This window comes from Prionailurus bengalensis, chromosome A3 (assembly GCF_016509475.1).
Source record: "Prionailurus bengalensis isolate Pbe53 chromosome A3, Fcat_Pben_1.1_paternal_pri, whole genome shotgun sequence".
Lineage (NCBI taxonomy): Eukaryota > Metazoa > Chordata > Mammalia > Carnivora > Felidae > Prionailurus > Prionailurus bengalensis.
In genome coordinates, this window is record NC_057354.1 from 28,517,733 (window position 1) to 28,537,635 (window position 19,903).

At 49.1% G+C, this 19,903-nt stretch overlaps 1 protein-coding gene across 1 annotated transcript; it reads right to left on the reverse strand.

The window, feature by feature from the left end:
- Positions 1 to 348: 348 nt before the first annotated feature.
- Positions 349 to 12,386, reverse strand: SIRPB2 (signal regulatory protein beta 2). Its single transcript, XM_043602713.1, has 5 exons — positions 11,941 to 12,386; positions 4,416 to 4,784; positions 2,887 to 3,228; positions 2,291 to 2,359; positions 349 to 1,030 (listed from the first exon to the last, which is right to left on the reverse strand). The coding sequence occupies exons 1-5, from the start codon at positions 12,134 to 12,136 to the stop codon at positions 900 to 902; spliced, it is 1,107 nt and encodes a 368-aa protein (XP_043458648.1). The 5' UTR covers positions 12,137 to 12,386; the 3' UTR covers positions 349 to 899.
- Between the last annotated feature and the right edge of the window lie 7,517 nt (positions 12,387 to 19,903).

Here is a 19,903-nt window from a genome sequence, read left to right on the forward strand (position 1 = left end):
AGGGGAGGGTCATACGCCCCTTTGCTGCCTTCTTCCCTAGTCTTGCTGCCTGAGATATGGACCTGGTAGCAAACAGATCGAGGAATCCCGGGTCTCACTACAAGGGAGTCCCCCTATTGCCTGGCCTGCTTGTGCTCAGTTATTACTAGCGAAACCGATTCTCTTCTGGCTTAAGCCACTGTTATTTAAGAGTTTTGTTACAGTTTCTGAGCCTGCATTTAACTATTGCAGCCACCCAAGCAGCCATAGTAGGGAAGGAAAGAAGGCAAGGAAAGAAAGGAAAAGAAAAGAAAAGAAAAGAAAAGAAAAGAAAAGAAAAGAAAAGAAGGGAAGGAAGGGAAGGGAAGGGAAGGAAGGAAGGAAGGAAGGAAAGAAGGAAGGAAGGAAGGAAGGAAGGAAGGAAGGAAGGAAGGAAGGAAGGGAAAAAAGGCAGGAAATGAGGAGAGAAGGGTGTAAATGGAGAGGCCTGAGCAGTCTGGCTGTGAGCTTAGAGATGCTTAGGAAAATCTTCCGGAAAGGACTCTGAGTTGGATCTTGAAGGATGAGAAAACGAGGAGAGGGGGTGGAAGGGGGCGGGCACTACCGCAGGAACAAGGGCCTTGAGAAGAGAGCCCGGCAAAGCCTTGAAGGACAAGGAGGGCTTGAGCTGGCTGTCAAGAGAGAGGACAGCACATCAGAAGGGAGCCCAGTCAGTGCCAAGTGGGGTACTTCGTCAGGTGAATGGAAGCCAGGTGTAGGGATCCTGGAGTTCGGCACGAAGCCTGGGGAGCATCTGGAGGCTGGGGTTGGAGGCGGTGAACTGGCTGGGGAGCCTTGACCTCTCTTCGACTCAGAGGACCTACTTTGAGGTCGACCCCCTCACCCACGCCCCACGCCCCGTGCTGCATGCCCCGTACAGATTACAGTTCTGCTGAGTCTGGGGTCTTGGTGTCCTCTTGCCTTCTCCGGCAGGCAGCCCAGGCCAGCAGGAGTGCAGCCAAGGTCATGGCCTTCAGCCCCAGGACCACAAGTGTGAGCACAGACAGGAGGCCTGGAGGACACAGAGGAGAGCTCAGGAAGGACCCTGGGCGATCCCCCAACAGTCCAGACCTCAGTGTCCCCACGGGGAGGCCTGGCCCAGCTGCTGTAAACCTCTGGGGCCACATTCTTTCTACACGAAGACCTCCCCTCCCTCTGTCTGGGGCCCAAAGAGGCTTTGCCCAATATCCTACCCATGTGTTTAGTCATCCTCACAGCATCCCTGACCTCCGATCATAATAGAAAACTGTTCATTTACTGGCTGCTCAGCTCCTCTGCCCCAGACCTTGGGCTAAGCACTTCCTAATTGCCTAATTTAATCCTTAAACGTATGCTGCAAGGCAGGATAATAATGCCATTGGTACCGATGAAAAGGCAGAGCCAGAGTCGGGAAATGATTTGCTCAGGGGCACGTACGTTAGAGAAGTGACGGGACCAGGTGATCTGGCTCCCGTGAATGGCAGGAACAGGGCTCAGTGACAGGGAGCATCTGGTGCCGCTACCCCAAGTCTCACCCTCAACCCCACCCTGTTGCCAAGTGCCCCTGAGCGTTAACAGGTGATATGATATGCACAGTTCTGGGCGCTTGGCATGTGTGATCTCATGGGGTCTACGCACCAGCCTCATGGGGTACGCTCTCCGACTCTTATCCCCTCTCCACCCCTAGTCCCCAGGGGAGGATAACAGAAATTCGGGGAGTGAGGCAAGCTTCCTGGAGTCACACAGGTAGAAAGGGACTCAATCCAGGAGGCTACAAAGCCATGATCTTCAGCACTGTTATGTACAGTTTCACAGTGTCTCCTTGCACTGAATCATGGGGAGCTCACTACCTGCCAAGCAAGGCTGCCCACTGAACAGTCAGCTGTTCTTTCTTTGGTCAAGCTTTTTTTTGTTTTTTTAATTTTTAACGTTTATTTATCATTGAGAGACGGAGCACGAGCAGGGGAGGGGCAGAGAGAGGAGGAGACACCGAATCCGAAGCAGGCTCCGGGCCCTGAGCTGTCAGCACAGCGCCCGACGGGGGGCTCGAACTCACAAACCGTGAGATCATGACCTGAGCCGAAGTCAGACGCTCAACCGACTGAGCCAACCCAGGCGCCCCTCTTTGGTTGAGCTTTAACGTGGTTCTCTGAGTTCCTGGTTCTGATGTTGAGATGAAGTCCTGGGGACTTTCTGGGTGGCGCATAGCCCTAGAAAGCAAGGACTGCTCCCTTCCCATGGCCAAGCCTTGCCTGTGGGGACTGGTTACCTTCCCAAGACTAGGTACACTCACCTGAGGGATATGTCCTGCCTATATGTTCATTGGTGAGTTCTTTCTCTTGGGGAGTGGTGATGGGCTTTGCTGTAAGAAAGAGAGACAGTCTCACATTCCCCTTTTCTTTCTGGCTTGCCCCTTCCTGAGCCCCTGTGCTAGGACTTAGGGTCATCGAGAGGAGTGTGCCTGGAATGGGGGCCAGAAGTCAAACCCTGTGACTATGAGGGACTAGTTAGACCTGTCTGAACATCCCTGGGGTGGGGACAATGTCTGATTCACTGCAGTATCTACAGCACCCAGTAGAGTGCAGAGCAGTAAACAGGCACTCAACAGATACTGTTAAACCATTAATGGTCTATCCAAAGTTTTGAGGAGCCCAGAATGGGGAGAAATGAACTCTGCCCGGGAGAAGCAGAATGTTTCACAGAGGAGGGGCTATTTCTGCTGGGCCTTGAAGGATGTGTAGGAGTTCGCCAGAGAGAAGGAGAAAGCATTCCAGGCAGAGGGAACGGCTTATGTAACAGCTGGAGGCTGAGAAGAGCTGGCCTATTTGGGAATTTCCTTGTGGACCCCCTGCCCCTCTCCCCCAGTGCTTTCTAGACCACCTGTCTCACCTTTTACTCGAAGCCTGGTGCCCTGTCCGGACAGGTATTGTCTGTTGGGTTTCCTGTAAAACTTTACACAGTAGTAGGTGCCTGTGTACTCAGGGGACACGCCTTGCAGGAGGATGCTGAAATCGCTGTTGGAGGCCCGGACGGCTGTCACGTTGGGGTGGGAGAGGCCTTCAAAGTTGTAAATGGCCTCGCGGCTCAGACCAGCTCCCCGAAACCACCTGATGGGTCCCGGGGGACCATGTCCAAGCACTGTGCAGTTCAGGAACACAGTGTCTCCGGTGGCTGCCAACACCACCTCCTGGGGCTGCAGGATCCAGAGGTTTGGCTCTGGGGCTCCGGCTCCTGAAGCCAAAGAGAGGGTCCTTGTTGCATTTTGTGCCTTCCTCCATTGTCCACTCATTTCCTCCCTCATATCTTCCCTCCCTCCCCACTGCCCTGATTTCCCTACTCAGCTACTCCCTCTGGATCCCCACATTACGCTCAAGTTGGTTCACTCAGTAAAGAAGTTCTCAGGACCTGCTGTGTGCTGAGGTTACGACTGGGGGAAATGCAGCTCAGCAAGACATACAAATGTCCGGCTGGGAAGAAGTTTTCAGTCCGGTGGTGGAATGGTCCAGAAAATCCCCTTGAGGTTGGAAAGCCAGAGGACTGTAGGGCCAAGAGGGGGCACCTGTCACGGCGTGGGAGGAATCAGAGAAACCTTCCTGAAATGCTTGCATCAAGTTACAATGAACCCTTCCCCCCACCTCCAACTGCCACACACAGATATTCTGTCTGTTAACAGTTCTCAGGGTGGGGCGCCTGGGTGGCTCAGTCCGACTTCAGCCCAGGTCATGGTCCCGCGGTTTGTGAGTTCAAGCCCCACGTCGGGGGCTGTGCTGACAGCTCAGAGCCTGGAGCCTGCTTAGGATTCTGTCTCTCTCTTTCTGCCCCATCCCTGCTCGTTTTCTCTTTCTCTCTCTCGAAAATAAGTAAGACATTTAAAAAAAAAAAGAACACGCTCCTATTGAATGGCAGACCCAGGATGTGAGTGCCCAGGTCACCACTGCTGGGCTTACAGACAGCATGACTGATTACGTGGGGAGTGTGGTAGATTAAATTATCAGCCCTAGTTCTGGACTCCCCGACGGTGGTGCATCCCTACTCTTGCCTCGTGGTGGGTGGGTACGCATCCTGGTCTCTTGACTTTGCCTGGAGCGCATGACTTGCTTTAGCCACTGGGCTGTTAGCAGATGGTACGTGATTAGAAACTTGAAACGCGCTTGGGGGCACTGGGGCTTGTCCTCTTTGCTTCTGCCATCTCCACGACCCAGGTGTACTCTTCGCAGCTGCAAGAAGACACGGGCCTGGAACAAGACACGTGGAGCAGAACCACTCCGGATGCCTGTGCACGTGTGGGTGAGACACCCTCGCGTTGTGCGCCAACTGGGATTTTGTGTGGGCGGTATGGGTGTGGATGGATGAAGGCAGCTGACGCAGGGAGACCGGTCCGAGCTGAGCGCCTAAGACCCACAGAGCCTGATACTCACCCTTCACAAACACTGAGGTGCCCTCCTGCAGCTTCTTTTCTGGGTTCTCACTCAAGTCATCAAGCCCCACACAGTGGTACGTTCCAGCATGCTTGCTGGTGACATTGTGGATATAGATGGAAAAGTCACAATGAAGGGGCTCCAGGGTCCGCTGGGTCACCGGCGTCACCCCCGGGAAGAAGCCGTGTTTGAAGTTATAAATCTCCTGCTGGTCCCCATCGCTCACCTTGACCCATTTAATCCTGTCGTCGTCAGTGCAGGAACCTTCCACGGTACACCGCACCAGCAGCGTGTTTCCTTCCGCCACCAGCAGGGGGCCCTCGGGCTGCAACACCTGCCGCTCACTCCCATCGCTCTGCCCAGAGGCTCCTGCAACAGAGGAAGACTGGCTTTGTGCTGAGCCGGAAGGACCTGGAGCCCTCAGAGGTGAGCTTACCACAACCTAGTCATTAGCTGGCCAGCAACAATTGCTCAGGACGCCGGACGGATGTCATTGGGGAGGGAAGCGTGAGAGATGAGGAGGTTGTCTGGAGAGGCAGAGCAGAACTTACAAATAATGGAGAACTTGCAAATAATAGGTGACAGCATTCTTCCCGTCTTCACAGAAGTGCTGAGAGCCCAGATGACCAGGTAAGTTTCCCCGGATCACAGTTTATGGGTTGACTGGTGTCTTCCCGGCTAAATTCATATGTCAGAGTCCTAACCCCCAGTACCTCTGAATGTGGCTGCATCCTGAGACAAGGTCTCTAAAGAGGCAATTAAGTTAACATGAGGGGCGCCTGGGTGGCCCAGGCTCAGTCGGTTGAGCTTCGGACTTCGGCTCAGGTCATGACCTCGCAGCTTGTGAGTTCGAGGCCCGCGTCGGGCTCTGTGCTGACCGCTCGGAGCCTGGAGCCTGCTTCGGATTCTGTGTCTCCTCCTCTCTCTGCCCCTCTCCCACTCTCTCTCTCTCTTTCAAAAATAAATAAATATTTTAAAAAAATTTTTTTAAATTTTTTACAAAGTTAACATGCGGTCATGAGGGTGGACCCTAATTCAATATGACTGGCATCCTTAGAAGAAGAAATTAAAGGCACGGAGAGAAGACAGCCAAGGAGAGAGGTCTCAGGAGACGTCATCAACCTTGCTGACACCTTCGCCTAGGCTTCTAGCCTCCAGAAGTGTGAGATAATGCATTTCTGTTGTTCAAACTGCCAGTCTGTGGCACTGTGTCATGGCCCCCGAAACTAATATGTCACCCAATACGAATGTGACAACCTGTTTCTGGAGCCCCCGCTCTCAGCCCTCAAATGTATCGCACAAAGTAAACATCATCTGGCATCCTGTGAATTCTTTTTTTTTTTTTTAATGTCTTATATTTTAGAGAGAGAGAGAGGTGCAGGGGAGAGAGCAGGGGAAGGGCAGAGAAATGGAGACAGAATCCGAAGCAGGCTCCAGGTTCCCAGCTGTCAGCACAGAGCCCGATGTGGGCCTCGAACTCACGAGCAGTGACATCATGACCTGAGCTGAAGTCAGACGCTTAACGGACTGAGCCACCCAGGCACCCCCTGAATTCTTTTTGACTTTTAGTTATTTTTTAAAGTAATCTCTATACCCAATGTGGGGCTCAAACTTACAACCCTGAGATCAAGAGTCACATGCTTTACGGACTGAGCCAGCCAGGTGCCCCCCTGCGAATTCTTTTTTAAAAAAACTACTTTATTGAGATATTATTTACACACAGTAAATACCAGAAATTTTATGTCCTATATGCAGTTCTATCGTTTTGAAAACATTTTTAAACTTCAAGTGGAGTTGATATATAATATTATATTAGTTTCAGGTGTCTCTTGTGAATTCTTTACCAGGCTGCAATGCTTGTTGGTGCTTTGGGAAGTGGATCTATTTTGGGGGTCTAGCTGCTGAGTTTGGCCTTGGAGTGGGCACGGAGAGAGGGGGCCGAGACCTCCCATGCAAGTTCTTTTGCACCTGGGTTATGAACAGGTGCTCCCCTCAAGAACTCCCTGAGGTAGGTGTTATTATCATCTCCATTTTTGAGAAATCTGATGGTCAGAGAGGGGAAGAAACAGCCAGTGTCATGGCCAGGATTTGGACTCAGATCAGGTGACTTAAGGTTCTGCTCCATGCGGGTCATCAGTTTTGTGTCCCAAGTTTCCCTGGGTGTGTGTGACCGTCAGGCCTGGTGAATGACTCAGTCTTGCTCCGAGATGTAAGTTTGCAGGATAGCATGGTGTTTCTCAGTTGTCAGTGAGGCGAGGGAGTAGGGAGGTGAGGCAGACGTTTCCTTCTAAGAGGATCTGGGGAGGGGTTGTGGAATTCTAAATTCCTTTCCTGTGTGTTCTCAGCTAGGCATGTGCTAATAATAGCCTCTAGGGGCGCCTGGGTGGCTCAATCGGTTAAGCATCCGACTTCGGCTCAGGTCATGATCTCACTGTCTGTGAGTTCGAGCCCCTCGTCGGGCTCTGTGCTGACCGCTCGGAGCCTGGAGCCTGTTTCGGATTCTGTGTCTCCCTCTCTCTCTGACCCTCCCCCGTTCACGATCTGTCTCTCTCTGTCTCAGAAATAAAAACAAACATTAAAAAAAAATTAAAAAAAAAATAGCCTCTATAAGAACTCCCTCACAGTTGTGACCAAGGGATACCTCATGTTCAATCCTAGGGATTGCTTTTGCCCTCGGTGTCCTTAGCTCCAAAATGTTGAGCAACACCCACCTTCAAACACCATGAGGGGAGGCAGTCAGATCTGTTCTCTCTAATCCTTTCTGGTGGTTTGTTCCCTGGCCTCTCAGGTGGTTTCCTCGCTCGCAGGCACTGAACGGTGCCCATCCGCTCAGCACAGGGCTGAAATATTGCCTTTCCCCACCCGCCAAACCAGAAAACCCCATGTTTGACAGAGCAGTGGGTAGAACAGACAGAAGAGAGGACGGTACTCAGAGAGAAGTGTTGTGGTCCCACCTAGTGATTCCGAAAAGCCAGGCCCGGAAATGATAAAAACAAGTAACAAACAAGTAACACATGTCTGAGTGAAGTTCTGACAGCAACACAACAAAGGCTGGGAGGAGGGAAACCCTAGTATACTTTGTAAGTCTCTTATACGGTATGGGAAATGGTATGCTGTCACTGAAAGGTAGATGGTGTGAATTGCACACTTAAGGGGGAAAGTCCAGTGGACTCTTCAGTATTCACAGGAAACTATAGAACTTGTAAACTGATGCTCATTTCTTTCTCAAAATAAAAATATACTCCCAGTGGGATCCTAGGAACACAGGGAAATTCTATTATTCTTATGAATCAATTAGGATCAAATAGAAGAGAGAAAGTATTGGGGTGGGAGAGCCCATGGCCCCCCTTTTTTTCCATCTTGGAAAATTTGAAACTTCTAAACCTTAAAGCAACCACTAAATGACAAAATAAAGAGTAATAGCTAATAAGCCAATAAAGGAGATAAGATAGCGTTATAAAAATATTCAACAACTGAAACAAGACAGAAAAAGAGAAAAAAGGGAACAAAGAACCAACATGACAAATAGGAAGGTGATAAGACCTACACCTAATCCTATAAAAAGTCACCTTGAAGGTAAAAGGTCTAAATACCCTATGTAAAAATTAGAGATTGTCGGCTTGGATAAAAAGTAAGGTCTTGTAGGCTATCTGTTGCCTACAAGAAATGCACTTTAAATACTAAAGCTGCACATATGTTAAAAGGAAAATGATAGAAAAAGGTAGAGCATATAACACTAATCAAACGGAAGCTGGAGTGGCTATGTTAATATCAGATAAAGTAGATTTCAGAGCAAAGAATATGTCCAGGAATAAAGAATGCCACTTCATAATGGTAAAGGAGCAAATTAATCAAGAAGATAGGGGCACTTAGGTGGATCAGTTGGTTAAGCATTCAATCTCGGCTCAAGTCATGGTTCAGTTTGATTCATGGGATTGGGCCCTGGACTGGGCTCTGCACTGACAGTAGGGGTGGAGGGGGGCTGCCTGCTTGGGGTCCTCTGTCTCCCTCTCTCTCTGTCCCTCCCCTGCTCATGTGTGCTCGCTCGATCTCTCTCTCAAAATGAATAAGCTTCAAATAAATCAAGAAGACATACAAATCCCAAATATTATGTGCACCAGATAACAGAACTTAAAAGTGTATGAAGCAAAACCCAATAGAATGGCAAGGAGAAACAGACAAATCCACAGTTATGCTCTGAGATTTCAATATCCTCCTTTTCATGATTAATAGAACACGTAGGCAGAAAATCAAAAAGAATACAGCACTAACAACTAACAGCCTAATTGATATTTATAGAACACTCTGTCCCCCAAATAGGAGGATATATAGTTCTTTTCCAGTGCACGGAGAACTGTTACCAAGAGAGAGCATATTCTGAGTCATAAAATAGTCTCAACAAGTTTAAAAGAATTCAAGCGTCTTCTTTGACACAATGGAATTAAATTAGAATCAATAACAGACAGAGGCCTAGGAAACTCCCAGATATTCACAAGCCGAATAACACACTTTCCGATAACACACGAGTTAAAGACAAACAGAAGGGAAATTAGAAAGCAATTTGATCTGAATGAAAATAAAAACACAATATTAAAATTTGTAGGATTCTGCTAAAGCAGAGGGGGATATTTATTGAATTAGATGACTAGATTAGGAAAGAAGGAAGGACTTAAATGAATGACCTTAGTTTCTACCTTAAGAAACAAGGAAAAAAAGAGCAAATTAAGCCCAAAGGAAGTAGGAGAGAGGAAACCACAAAGACCTGAGTGAAATCAATAAAGTAAAAAACAAAAACCAGTAGAGAAAAATCAGTATGAGTGAAATCTTTGAGAAGATCATTATAATTGATAAACCTGTAGCCATACTGAAGAGTAAGAGAGAGAGAGAGAGAGAGAGAGAGAGAGAGACTCAAATTACTAAAATCAAACAACTAGGGAGGTGACACAAGTACAGAGTTTACAGATATTAAAGGACAATAAGGGGATGCTGTGGAAAGGTCATGGATGCATGTATTTGACAAAGGTCCAAATTCCTTGAAAACCACCAACTACCAAGACTACCTCAAGAAGAAATAAATTACCTAAATAGCCCTACTATCTATTGCAAACGTTTAATTTGTATTAAAGACTTTCCCACAAAGAAAACTCCAAGCCCAGATGGTTTTGTTAGTGAATTGTGCCACACATGTAGATACAACACCAAAATCATGATCCATAAGAGAACAACTTAATAAATTAGACTTTATGAAAACTAAGAACTCTTGCTGTTCAAAAGGCACTTGCGAAAGAATGAAAAAGCCACAGAGTAGGAGGAAATCTTTGTGAAGTATCTATCTGATAAAAAGTTTGTAACCAGAATATATAAAGAGCTCTCAAAACTCAATAAAGGAAAACCAATCGAAAAATGGGAGTTGAACAGACACTTTACCAGACAGGATACAGGATGCACGTGAAAAATGTTTAGCACCATTATATATTAGGGACGTGAACATTAAAACCACAATGAGATGTTCCTATGCACCTGTGAGAATGACTAAAATGAGACAGGTTGATCATACCAAGTGTTGGCAAGGATGTAGAGGACAATGTCATCTTCATACACTGCAGATGAAAATGCAAAATGGTACAACCTCCTTGGAAAACAGTATGGCAGTGTCTTAAAAGTTAAACACACACCTATCATATGATACGGTCATATTGTTCTCAAGTATTTTCCCAAGAGCAATGAAAGCGTAAGCCCACACAAAGACTTGTACACGAACGTCTGTAGATGCTCTATCTGTGACAGCCGCAAATTGCAAAGCAGAAAATGTCTGCCAACAAGTGAATGGAGAAACAAACTGTACTTTATCCACACAGGGGACAGAAATAAAAAGACATACGTGAGCTATTGATATGTGCAACCACATGAATGAAGCTCAAAATAATTATGCTGAGGAAAAGAAGCCGGAAAAAAGGGGTACCTACTGCATGATCTTGTATAAAGTTTCAGAAAATGCAAACGAATCTATAGCGATGGAAAGCGGATAAGGGGTTGCCACGGGAGGAGGAGGAATGGAAAGGATGAATCACAAGGAAACTTTTCAAAGTGTTGGATATGTTCATTATATTGATTTTGGTGATGAATTCACAAGAGTGAAGCATATCCAATGCCCCCAAAACTTACCGAAGTGTACATGTTAGATATGTACAATTTGTTGTACGCCCATCAAACCTCAATGAATGAAAGCCCTGTGCCCCTCACCCCTTCCCGCTCTCTGGAAAATGTCCTGGGTACCTTGTCCGTGGAGCTGGGCACCCTTGGCCACAGCTCTGGGATCCCTTCCCGCCTGTCTTCCACCAGCAGGCCCTATCCTTCACGATCCCTGATGGTGGGTTCTCCTCTGGAGGCCTGGTACAAAACCCCCATTTTTCAAAACCTATTTGATCCTGAGTAGTTTAGACATATGACCTCCTAGCCGAGTGCCTAACACGTAGTGGGCACTCAGAATTATTTGTGGAGTGAGCAACTAGGAGCTACAGTTCACTTTTTACGATCAGGGAAACCAGCTCAGAGAAGGGAAGTGGTGCCCAAATCACAGCTGGGGAGCGAAGGAGCAGCCGAGTCTGGTCTCAGATCTGGTTCCCACCAGGGCCTCTCCAGGAGTGACCATCTTGGAGGACCCAAGCAGGGGCTGGGTCTTAGCAGGGGCTGGGGCAGGGGTCCAGATGGACAGGAGGTGAAAGCCGAGTCTCTTGCCTGCTGGGTCAGAGGGTTCTGGGCTCAGAGGCTAAGCTGGACCCAGGAGCCCCAAGACTCAGGAGTTAAATCGGCCTGATCCTGACTTACAGTAGACATGGGTAAGAAAATCTTTATGTAAATCTTTACACCGTTCCAGGTACCAACAGGTGTTGTCTTGTCGAATCTTCCAAAGTCATGAGGTGGGTCCCCGTGATTAGCCCCATTTTACCGAGGGGGAAACGGAAGCTCAGAGAGAAGTCAGTGGTGAGGTTTGAGCCCAGTTTTCTCAGGCTGAGCCGGCGCTGGCTCGTGGGTGGTTGATTTGTATGGTCACACAGGGCCCTGTGCTTAGAAGAGCCCCGTGCTTGTGATAATGCTCTGCTGTTGCTGTCTTAAAGTTCTTACCACTTTCTGAAACCGCGTTTACGTTTTGCACGACATAGGCCCCACAGATTATGCCCCTGATCCTGGGCTGTGAGCCTCACCATTTTTGTATTTAATACGCACAGCACCCCGTTAGCAGCCCTGTTCGCTGAAGAGGAGAGTGAAGTGGCCTGTGACACGAGCACGCGGGTATCTGAGCAGAGCCCAGCTTGCAAGATCCCAGAGCCTGGGGGCTTAACTTCACTGCGCTGCCTCCCGAAAAAGTTCTGCTTCTTGGGACACTGGGATCAAGAAAGTTCTCGGCTACCCGCTCCCATTCCCTCTTGGTGGGCTCGAGCCCCTCCAGGCCTGCCAGAGCACCTGGGGCTCCTCTCTGGGACCAGCCAGGGGTGGGTCCTATCATGTCCGGGGTCCCACTCACCCAAGAGGACAAGGGACAGCATCAGCAGCCAGGAGCAAGGAGGCGAGTAGGCCGGCTGGGTCGGGGTGGTCATCGCGAGGGGCGCATGTGCCTCCTGTGGCTCCCAAGACTGGCTGTCGTTCTGCAATCCGGTGGGTGTCTGAGCCTGAAACGGGGCATTCCTTGGGGCCAAGGCTACTTGGGGAAGTGTTTTCATATGGCAAGACGAGGCTGCTGGTGCAAGAGGAAGGAGCTGTTTGGAGGGGTTTCCGGGTTCCGTGTCTGGGCAGCGAGTGTTCCTGTAATCACTCTGTCAAAACCTTCATGACCCCTTTTGCCACAGGCCCTGTCCTGGGCACCCTGGCAGGAAGATGAGCATGCTTAGTGTGTCCCGAGTCAGCCAGACGTGGGGTCAAGTCCTGGGTCTGCCTCTTCCTGGCTGCGTGACCTTTCACGCACACCTGCCACCTCGGAGCCTTTGTTTCTTCATCTGCAAAATGAGGACGTAGCAGTCCCCTCCTCAGAAAGGTATTGCAGGGGGGCGCCTGGATGGCTCAGTCGGTTAAGCGTCCGACTTCAGCTCAGGTCACGATCTCGCGGTCCGTGAGTTCGAGCCCCACGTCGGGTTCTGTGCTGACTGCTCAGAGCCTGGAGCCTGTTTCGGATTCTGTGTCTCCCTCTCTCTCTGACCCTCCCCCGTTCATGCTCTGTCTCTCTCTGTCTCAAAAATAAATAAACGTTAAATTAAAAAAAAATTTTTGCTTTTGTGGCATCTTAATTTTCTGTAACTTCTTCAGGAGTCCCTATCATATGATCTGTAAAACAGTAATAGGAATAGGGTCGCGGGTTGAGCGTCTGACTCTTGATTTCAGCTCAGGTCATGGTCTCGCCGTTCGTGAGTTTGAGCCCCACATTGGGCTCCACACTGAAAGTGTGGGGCCTGCTTAGGACTCTCCTTCTCCCCCCCTCCCCCGCTCTGTCCCTCCCCTGCTCACACTCTCTCTCTTTGTCTCAAAATAAATAAATGAACTGAAAAAAAACTATGAGGTGAAGTGAATATTGTACATGTTGCCATCGTACTCTTTTAGGTTAACTCAGTTTTTTTTTTTTTTTTTTCTAGAAAAAAAAAATAGCTCAAGCTTTCTACCCTTCCCTCCCTCCTGGGTGGTCCTGGGTGCAGAGGAGGCTGAAGTTTCTTTCTGGGCAGGATGGCGGGCCTTGGGTCTGAGTCTTGTCTCGGGGCCTGGTATCTGCCATGGGGGAGGTTGGTCTGGCCTAGTCCCTGAGCACTTTGCTCTGGGTCTGCTGAGGTGTGGCTGGTCCTGTCTTCTCAATCCCATTGCTTCTTCTACTTGTTCTCCTGTTGAGGAGACCCATATATTGGAGTCTCTTTGAACTGACCACAGGCCTAGAAAATTCCACCAGACCCTCAGCGCCTCCATATCATCCTCCCAGCAGAGCTTCTAAATCACCTGCTCATCTGCCTGGGTTCCTTTGCAGCTATTCCTTTCCTTCTCAAGAGTTTCTTAGCATTCATTTTATTTGTGTGACTAGGTAAGGTGTCGTGATAGTTAGCTATTGCTGCATAACAAACCACCCCCCGAAATGCAGTGGCTTAAAACAATACCCATTTATTTGATTTGTGATTCTGTGGGTTGACAATTTTATCTGGGCTCAGCTCCATGGTTCTTCTCATCTCAGCTGATTTTGACTCAGCATTTGAGGTCGGCAGCAGGCTGGCTAGGAACTCTTTTCTGCTGGCGTTGGCTGACTGTCGCCGGGACCACCTCAGCTCTCCTCCATGTGGTCTCTCATTCTCCAGGAGGCTAGTCTGGCTTGTTCACACGAGAGGGGCGGCGTTGAGAGGCGGCAGGAGTTGCAAGGTGTAGTGTCGCTTCTATGGTCCGGCTTTTGGCCGGAGCAAGTCATAGACCGGACCGGATTCAAGGGATGGAAAATAGACTCCACCTCTTGATAGGAGGAGCTGTAAAGTTATATTGCCGAGGGTGTGGATGTGGGGAGGGGGTGAAGAATTGTGGACCTACTGGTAATTTATCTACCACGGCATCCACAGGGTGCAGAATTCACAGGATTCAAAGTCTCCTCTGTAGGGCTCCCAGATACCACTTTCCTGAGGGTTGACCATAGTCACTACTTTTGGACACATTCAATTCCGGCACTGTTGCCTATCTGCCTCTCGGAAGCCAGGTTGGACATGGCCCCTGTGGCTTCCTGGACACCGTGGGAGCCGGGCCATGGTCCTTTCTGCTCTAGGAATCTCTAAACATACCTGAGGCTTCTATATTCCCTTCCCACCCCAGCCCAGAGTTCTGACCCCAGGGACTGGCGGTGCCGGGCCCCTGGCACCTCAACTCCTGCCCTTTTCCCTCTTTCTCTCGTCACCCTCCACTGAAGTCATGAGGGGAGGCAGTCCCCCTGTTTTCTTCTGTAGGGACTTTCCTAACTTCGGCCCTCTTCTGGACTCGTGATCTTCTTTGTTCTAGCTGGATTCACTCCCGCCCCTTCCCTGAGACAACAAGTCTCAAGGTCCAGTTTTGATAAGGGACAAAGCTGCTTGGAAGGGATGAGACTATAGGGACAGAGAAAAATGCACAAACAAGTGCTTCAATAATATTAGTCCTGTCCAACTCGCCAACTGCAAGGTCATGACCTGAGCCGAAGTCGGATGCTCAACCGACTGGGCCACCCAGGCACCCCAGCAATACTGGTGTTTTTGCAGTCAGTCTTCATCTCCATTCCTTTCTCTGTTCTCCTCCTTATCAGAGGACTGGAAGCCTGGGAACCGCATTTTCTAGAACTCCTTGTTTTGGATTGGGTTCTGCCGAGGAGAGGTGCGTGCATTAGAATTGGAAGGTGGAAGAGGAGAGGCATGGCTGGTTTCCTTCTCTAGAAATGGAGAAAGGCAGAGCAGGGGCAGGAGCAGATGTGAACGTGAAGTTTGCAGAGGTCCTCAGACTCTCCTCCATAAACCACCTGTAATCCACAAGCAGCTGTCATCACTGGTGGCAGTTCCTGTGTGTTTTGCAGATTCCTGATTCTCTAGGAGCTAGCAGTGAACTTGGGCGCTAAGGCAGTGAGGATTTCCAGTGGTCTCTGAGTAAGCACCAAATCCCACAATTACCTGGGGAAGACATCAGGGATGCATGGCTTTTTATGGCCTAACCTTGGAAGTCACCTCGCATCATTTTTGCCATTCTCTTCATTTAGGAGGAAGGATTTGATGTCTCCTTAATAATGAAGCCTCGGCGCGCCGGGGTGGCTCCCTCGGTTAAGCGGCCAACTTCGGCTCAGGTCATGATCTGGCGGTCCGTGAGTTCGAGCCCCGGGTTGGGCTCTGTGGGCTGACAGGTCAGAGCCTGGAGCCTGCTTTGGATTCTGTGTCTCCCTCTCTCTCTCAAAAATAAATAAACATTGGGACGCCTAGGTGGCTCAGTCAGTTAAGTGTCCGAGTTCAGCTCAGGTCATGATCTCACAGTCCGTGAGTTTGAGCCCCGCGTCGGGCTCTGTGCTGACAGCTCAGAGCCTGGAGCCTGTTTCAGATTCTGTGTCTCCCTCTCTCTGACCCTCCCCTGTTCATGCTCTGTCTCTCCCTGTCTCAAAAATAAATAAAATGTTAAAAAAAAAATAATGAAGGCTCTGGGGTCCCTGATCCTGACTTTCTGCAATTTGCAACTTGTCCTGTTCTGCAGTGTCGTTTGCCTTTCTTGTTTCCTTTTCCTGTTTCACATCAGATCCCATGACATGCTTATTGGTGTTGTCTGAAGGTTTTATTGACGTACGACATACGTAGTGCTGTATGCAACTGCACAAATATTACACGCGGCTCACTGAATTTTTAGACTTTTTATGTCTATGTGCACCCGTGTAGTCACCACCATGAGACATACAAGGTTCCTTCTTGATCCTTCCCATTCAATCTCTGTGTAAAGCCCTGACAGTTTTGTAGGGGGAGCAAACTGTCTCCTGTCTCTTCTCACAGTGGCACTAATTCCATTCTTGAGGACTCCCTCACTCAGGACCTAGTCACCCCCCAAAGACCCCACCTCCTACCACCATCACACTGGGGAGTAGACTTCAGCATAAGAATCTGGGGGGCGGGGTACACATTCTGTCCGCGGCAACTGGCAAGTGCAGTGGGAGTGTGAGCCACCCAAGCCGACAGCAGGTGTGTGTTTTCAGGAAGTTGGGGAAGGTCATCAGAAGGATGTGACCACCCATTGACCCCTGAGCTGGACCTGGGCACTGGGAAACTCCATACCTCCTCCTGTCCTTGGAATATGGGTTCCACTTGCCTTTCCCCGCTCCCAGAGGCTGCTCCAAGCCGATGAGTTAGTGACGTGGTGTTGAGAACATCTGTATGACACCTGTGTCTAACGCAGCCAAGATCGCTATAGAAACTTTTAAGTGTTGGCAGTGGAATTCGGGGAATCTGTTTGTCCTGCTGCTGCCCAAGACAAGCCTGCTGTGTAAGTTCCTTTTGCTCATTAAACCGGCCAGGTTGGGGTGGCCTGCCGGTCTCTTCAGCCTCTCCGAGCCCTCAGTGCATTTGGGGGCCAGTTTCAGATTACACCCAGGGCGTTCCCCAGAGGGTTGTGAACTGACAATTGTTGCTTTTTTTTCTCTTTTGTAATGCAACTGCCCGATTTAGGCTTTGATTGTGAAAGCATCCGTTTCAAAGAGGCATCCACATCTCAAATAAACACAATGCCAGCCCCAGGGCTGGGTAAAGAGCCAGGCCACCTCCCCCACGGACTCCTTTGTTTTAGAGACTTTGGTCAATTTCCGTAACTGACCCTCAGGTCCTCTTGCCTATTCACTTTCCCCCTTGAAATTCCTGTTTTAATGTTTGTTTTAGAGACAGAGACAGAGCATGAACAGGGAAGGGGCAGAGAGAGAGGGAGACCCAGAATCTGAAACAGGCTCCAGGCTCTGAGCTGTCAGCACACAGCCCGACGCGGGGCTCGAACTCACGGACCGTGAGATCATGACCTGAGCCAAAGTCAGATGCTTAACCGACCAAGCCACCCAGGTGCCCTGAAATTCCTGTTTTAAATTCACCAAAAAAGAGTGAGCCCTCCAAGCCTAGCCCCCCCCCCCCCCCCCCCCCCCCCCCCCCCCCCCCCCCCCCCCCCCCCCCCCCCCCCCCCCCCCCCCCCCCCCCCCCCCCCCCCCCCCCCCCCCCCCCCCCCCCCCCCCCCCCCCCCCCCCCCCCCCCCCCCCCGTCCCCAAGAAAAACAGAACTCCTGGCCCCTGCGCAGCACTCACTTTCTTCCCGTGACCTTGCTGTGTGGCCCCAGGTGTCCTAAGTAATAAACCTTTGTATGGTTTCAAAGTGTCCCGATGGTTGTCGCTAAAGTGCATCTTGCAATCGTAAGAAGAGCCACAAGGGTGAGTCCTACCACAACATTTGGTTATTAATAGGCCGGGACGGGCACACAGCACTGTGGCCTCGTAGGCAACCAACAATCTGATTTCTATGGCCGTAGATTGGTTTTGCTGGTTCTTGAATTCTGTATATATAATCATTCAGTGCCTGGCGATGTCTGGCTGCTTTGACTCCTCTCAAAGCTTAGTGTGTGTAGATGTCTTCTTTTTTCTTGTTAGGGTAAGAGAGGGAAACAAAAATATGATAAAAACCGGAGGGGGACAAAACAGAAGAGACTCATAAATCTGGAGAACAAACTGAGGGTTAGGGGAGGGGTTGTGGGAGGAGGGGGATGGGCTAAATGGGTAAGGGGCACTGGGGAATCTACTCCTGAAATCACTGTGGCACTCTATGCTGACTAATTTGGATGTAAATTTTAAAAAATAAAAAATAAAATTTAAAAAAAAGTTAAAAAAAAAACGGACACAAGTAAGTTACAAAGAAATAATTGGACTAAAATTGACCATGCAACACTTAGCATAAAAAAAAGCAATGTCCATATTTTCATGAAATTAGACTTCAGGATAAGGAATGTTTCATACACAAATAAAGGGCCAATTCGTCAAGAGGACATCATAATCCTAACTCTGTATTCACCTAATCAATATGTTCGAGCATGGATAAAGTGAAAATTGATAGAACCAAAGAGAGAAATACAAAAATTGACAATTTACATTTGAGATTTCAGTACTCGTCTGTCACTAATCAAGGGAACAGAGAAAAAAAAAGCAGGAATGGAAAGATTTGACCATCACCGCCCAACTTGACCAAAGTGTCATTTCTACAGCACTTCACCCCACGCCAGCAAATCCATGTTTTGTTCAAGTCCATATGGACCATTCATGGAGATAGACCATGTTTGGTCCATACAACAAGATGAATAAATTGAACAGGAGACAAATTACAGAATCTGTCTTTTGACCACAAGAGACTGAATTAGAAATCAGTAACAGCTCTCCGCAAAGGTCCCAAATATTAGGCATATTTTTGTCTCAAGGCTGTACCCCTGGGACAGCTTCTGGGAGTGGGGAAGGCAGGTGGAACACACATTTCCACGACTGGGGAGGGAGTGAGGAGCCTCCAATTGCCTGGGTCCAGCTCGCGGGTCAGCCAGTGGTCACGTCTTTTTGATGACCTCTTCCAACACCTCAAATCCATAGAGTGGTTCTTAGGGGATAGAGAATATAACAGATGTAAGTCAAGGTCCTGCTCACAAAAAGCAATAAATACTCTGTAAGCCAAGGGAGTATATTTTTCCTTCTACAACTTGAAGGTTTATTTGGGATATCATATTCATGGCCCATGCACGAGTGAAAGCTGCCATGATTTTTTGTGAAATGACTATCAATCAGGAAGTGTAGATAAGCTCAGATATAAGAGACCAGACCCTGCTATCATTTAACCCATCTGACCAGACGCCAGGATTCACACACGTGGACAGGGGCTGCCTGAGGACCCGAGGTCTGATTTCCAAAGCCATGGTGATGAGTATTCTCTATGCCACACAGGCAGAGGGCAAGTTTTGGTGGCTCTAGCGTCAAGCCTGATTCACATCAAATTCTGTCATCTCCTGCCTGGGGGACACTCAAAGTCCTGAATGCCCTTGATGCTTCATCTGTGAGATGGGAAAACACGTCCTGCCTGCAGGGTTGATGGAAGCATCAGATGACGAGTGGAGGGTTGACATTCCTTCTGACTGCCCAGCATCTGAGCCCCCTCGTAGCACAGAGACTGACAGCAGCAGACCCACCCACCCAGGCTCCTTTGAACCCAGACAAGGGCCTGTGATTGAGTCTCTGGTGCATGCTCTACACAGAGCTAAGTGTTTAAACGCAATAACATTGAATCCACACAACAAGTCCTCAAGTGGTTACCCTCATTTTTAAAAGCAGGGTTGGGGCGCCTGGGTGGCGCAGTCGGTTAAGCGTCCGACTTCAGCCAGGTCACGATCTCGCGGTCCGTGAATTCGAGCCCCGCGTCAGGCTCTGGGCTGATGGCTCGGAGCCTGGAGCCTGTTTCCGATTCTGTGTCTCCCTCTCTCTCTGCCCCTCCCCCGTTCATGCTCTGTCTCTCTCTGTCCCAAAAATAAATAAACGTTGAAAAAAAAATTAAAAAAAGAAAAAAAAAAAAGCAGGGTTGAGAGGTTCAGTGACCTGCCTGTGCTCACACAGCTGGTGGAAGAGTTAGGACTGGGACCAGGATTGACTGGATCTCCCAAGATTTCAATTACTTTTCCAACACACATTTATTGAGTACATGCTACTCTTCACCACACACTACATTCCTCAGTGCTCTACCTTCCAGAAAAAGCTCAAAGCTGATAATACAGGCTCTTACATTACAAACAGGTTTCTTGGAATCATTAAAACACCACCTATGTCATAAAAAAATTTTTTTTAACGTAATCTCTCTACCCAACATGGGGCTTGAACTCACGACCTGAGATCAAGAGTTGCATGCTCCACTGACTGAGTCAGTCAGGCACCCTGATGCACAGAAGTTTCCAGGTTCGATGTAGTTCCGTTGGCCAGTTTTGCT

What these genes read in the sequence shown, in the direction of transcription:
- SIRPB2 (XM_043602713.1), bottom strand. Translation starts at nt 12,136, where the DNA reads ATGAAAACACTTCCCCAAGTAGCCTTGGCCCCAAGGAATGCCCCGTTT. An exon ending in CACCAGGCTTCGAGTAAAAG is followed by an intron (nt 2,360 to 2,886) that starts GTGAGACAGGTG and finishes TCTTTCTTACAG; the next exon opens with CAAAGCCCATCACCACTCCC. An exon ending in AGGCAGGACATATCCCTCAG is followed by an intron (nt 1,031 to 2,290) that starts GTGAGTGTACCT and finishes TGTGTCCTCCAG; the next exon opens with GCCTCCTGTCTGTGCTCACA.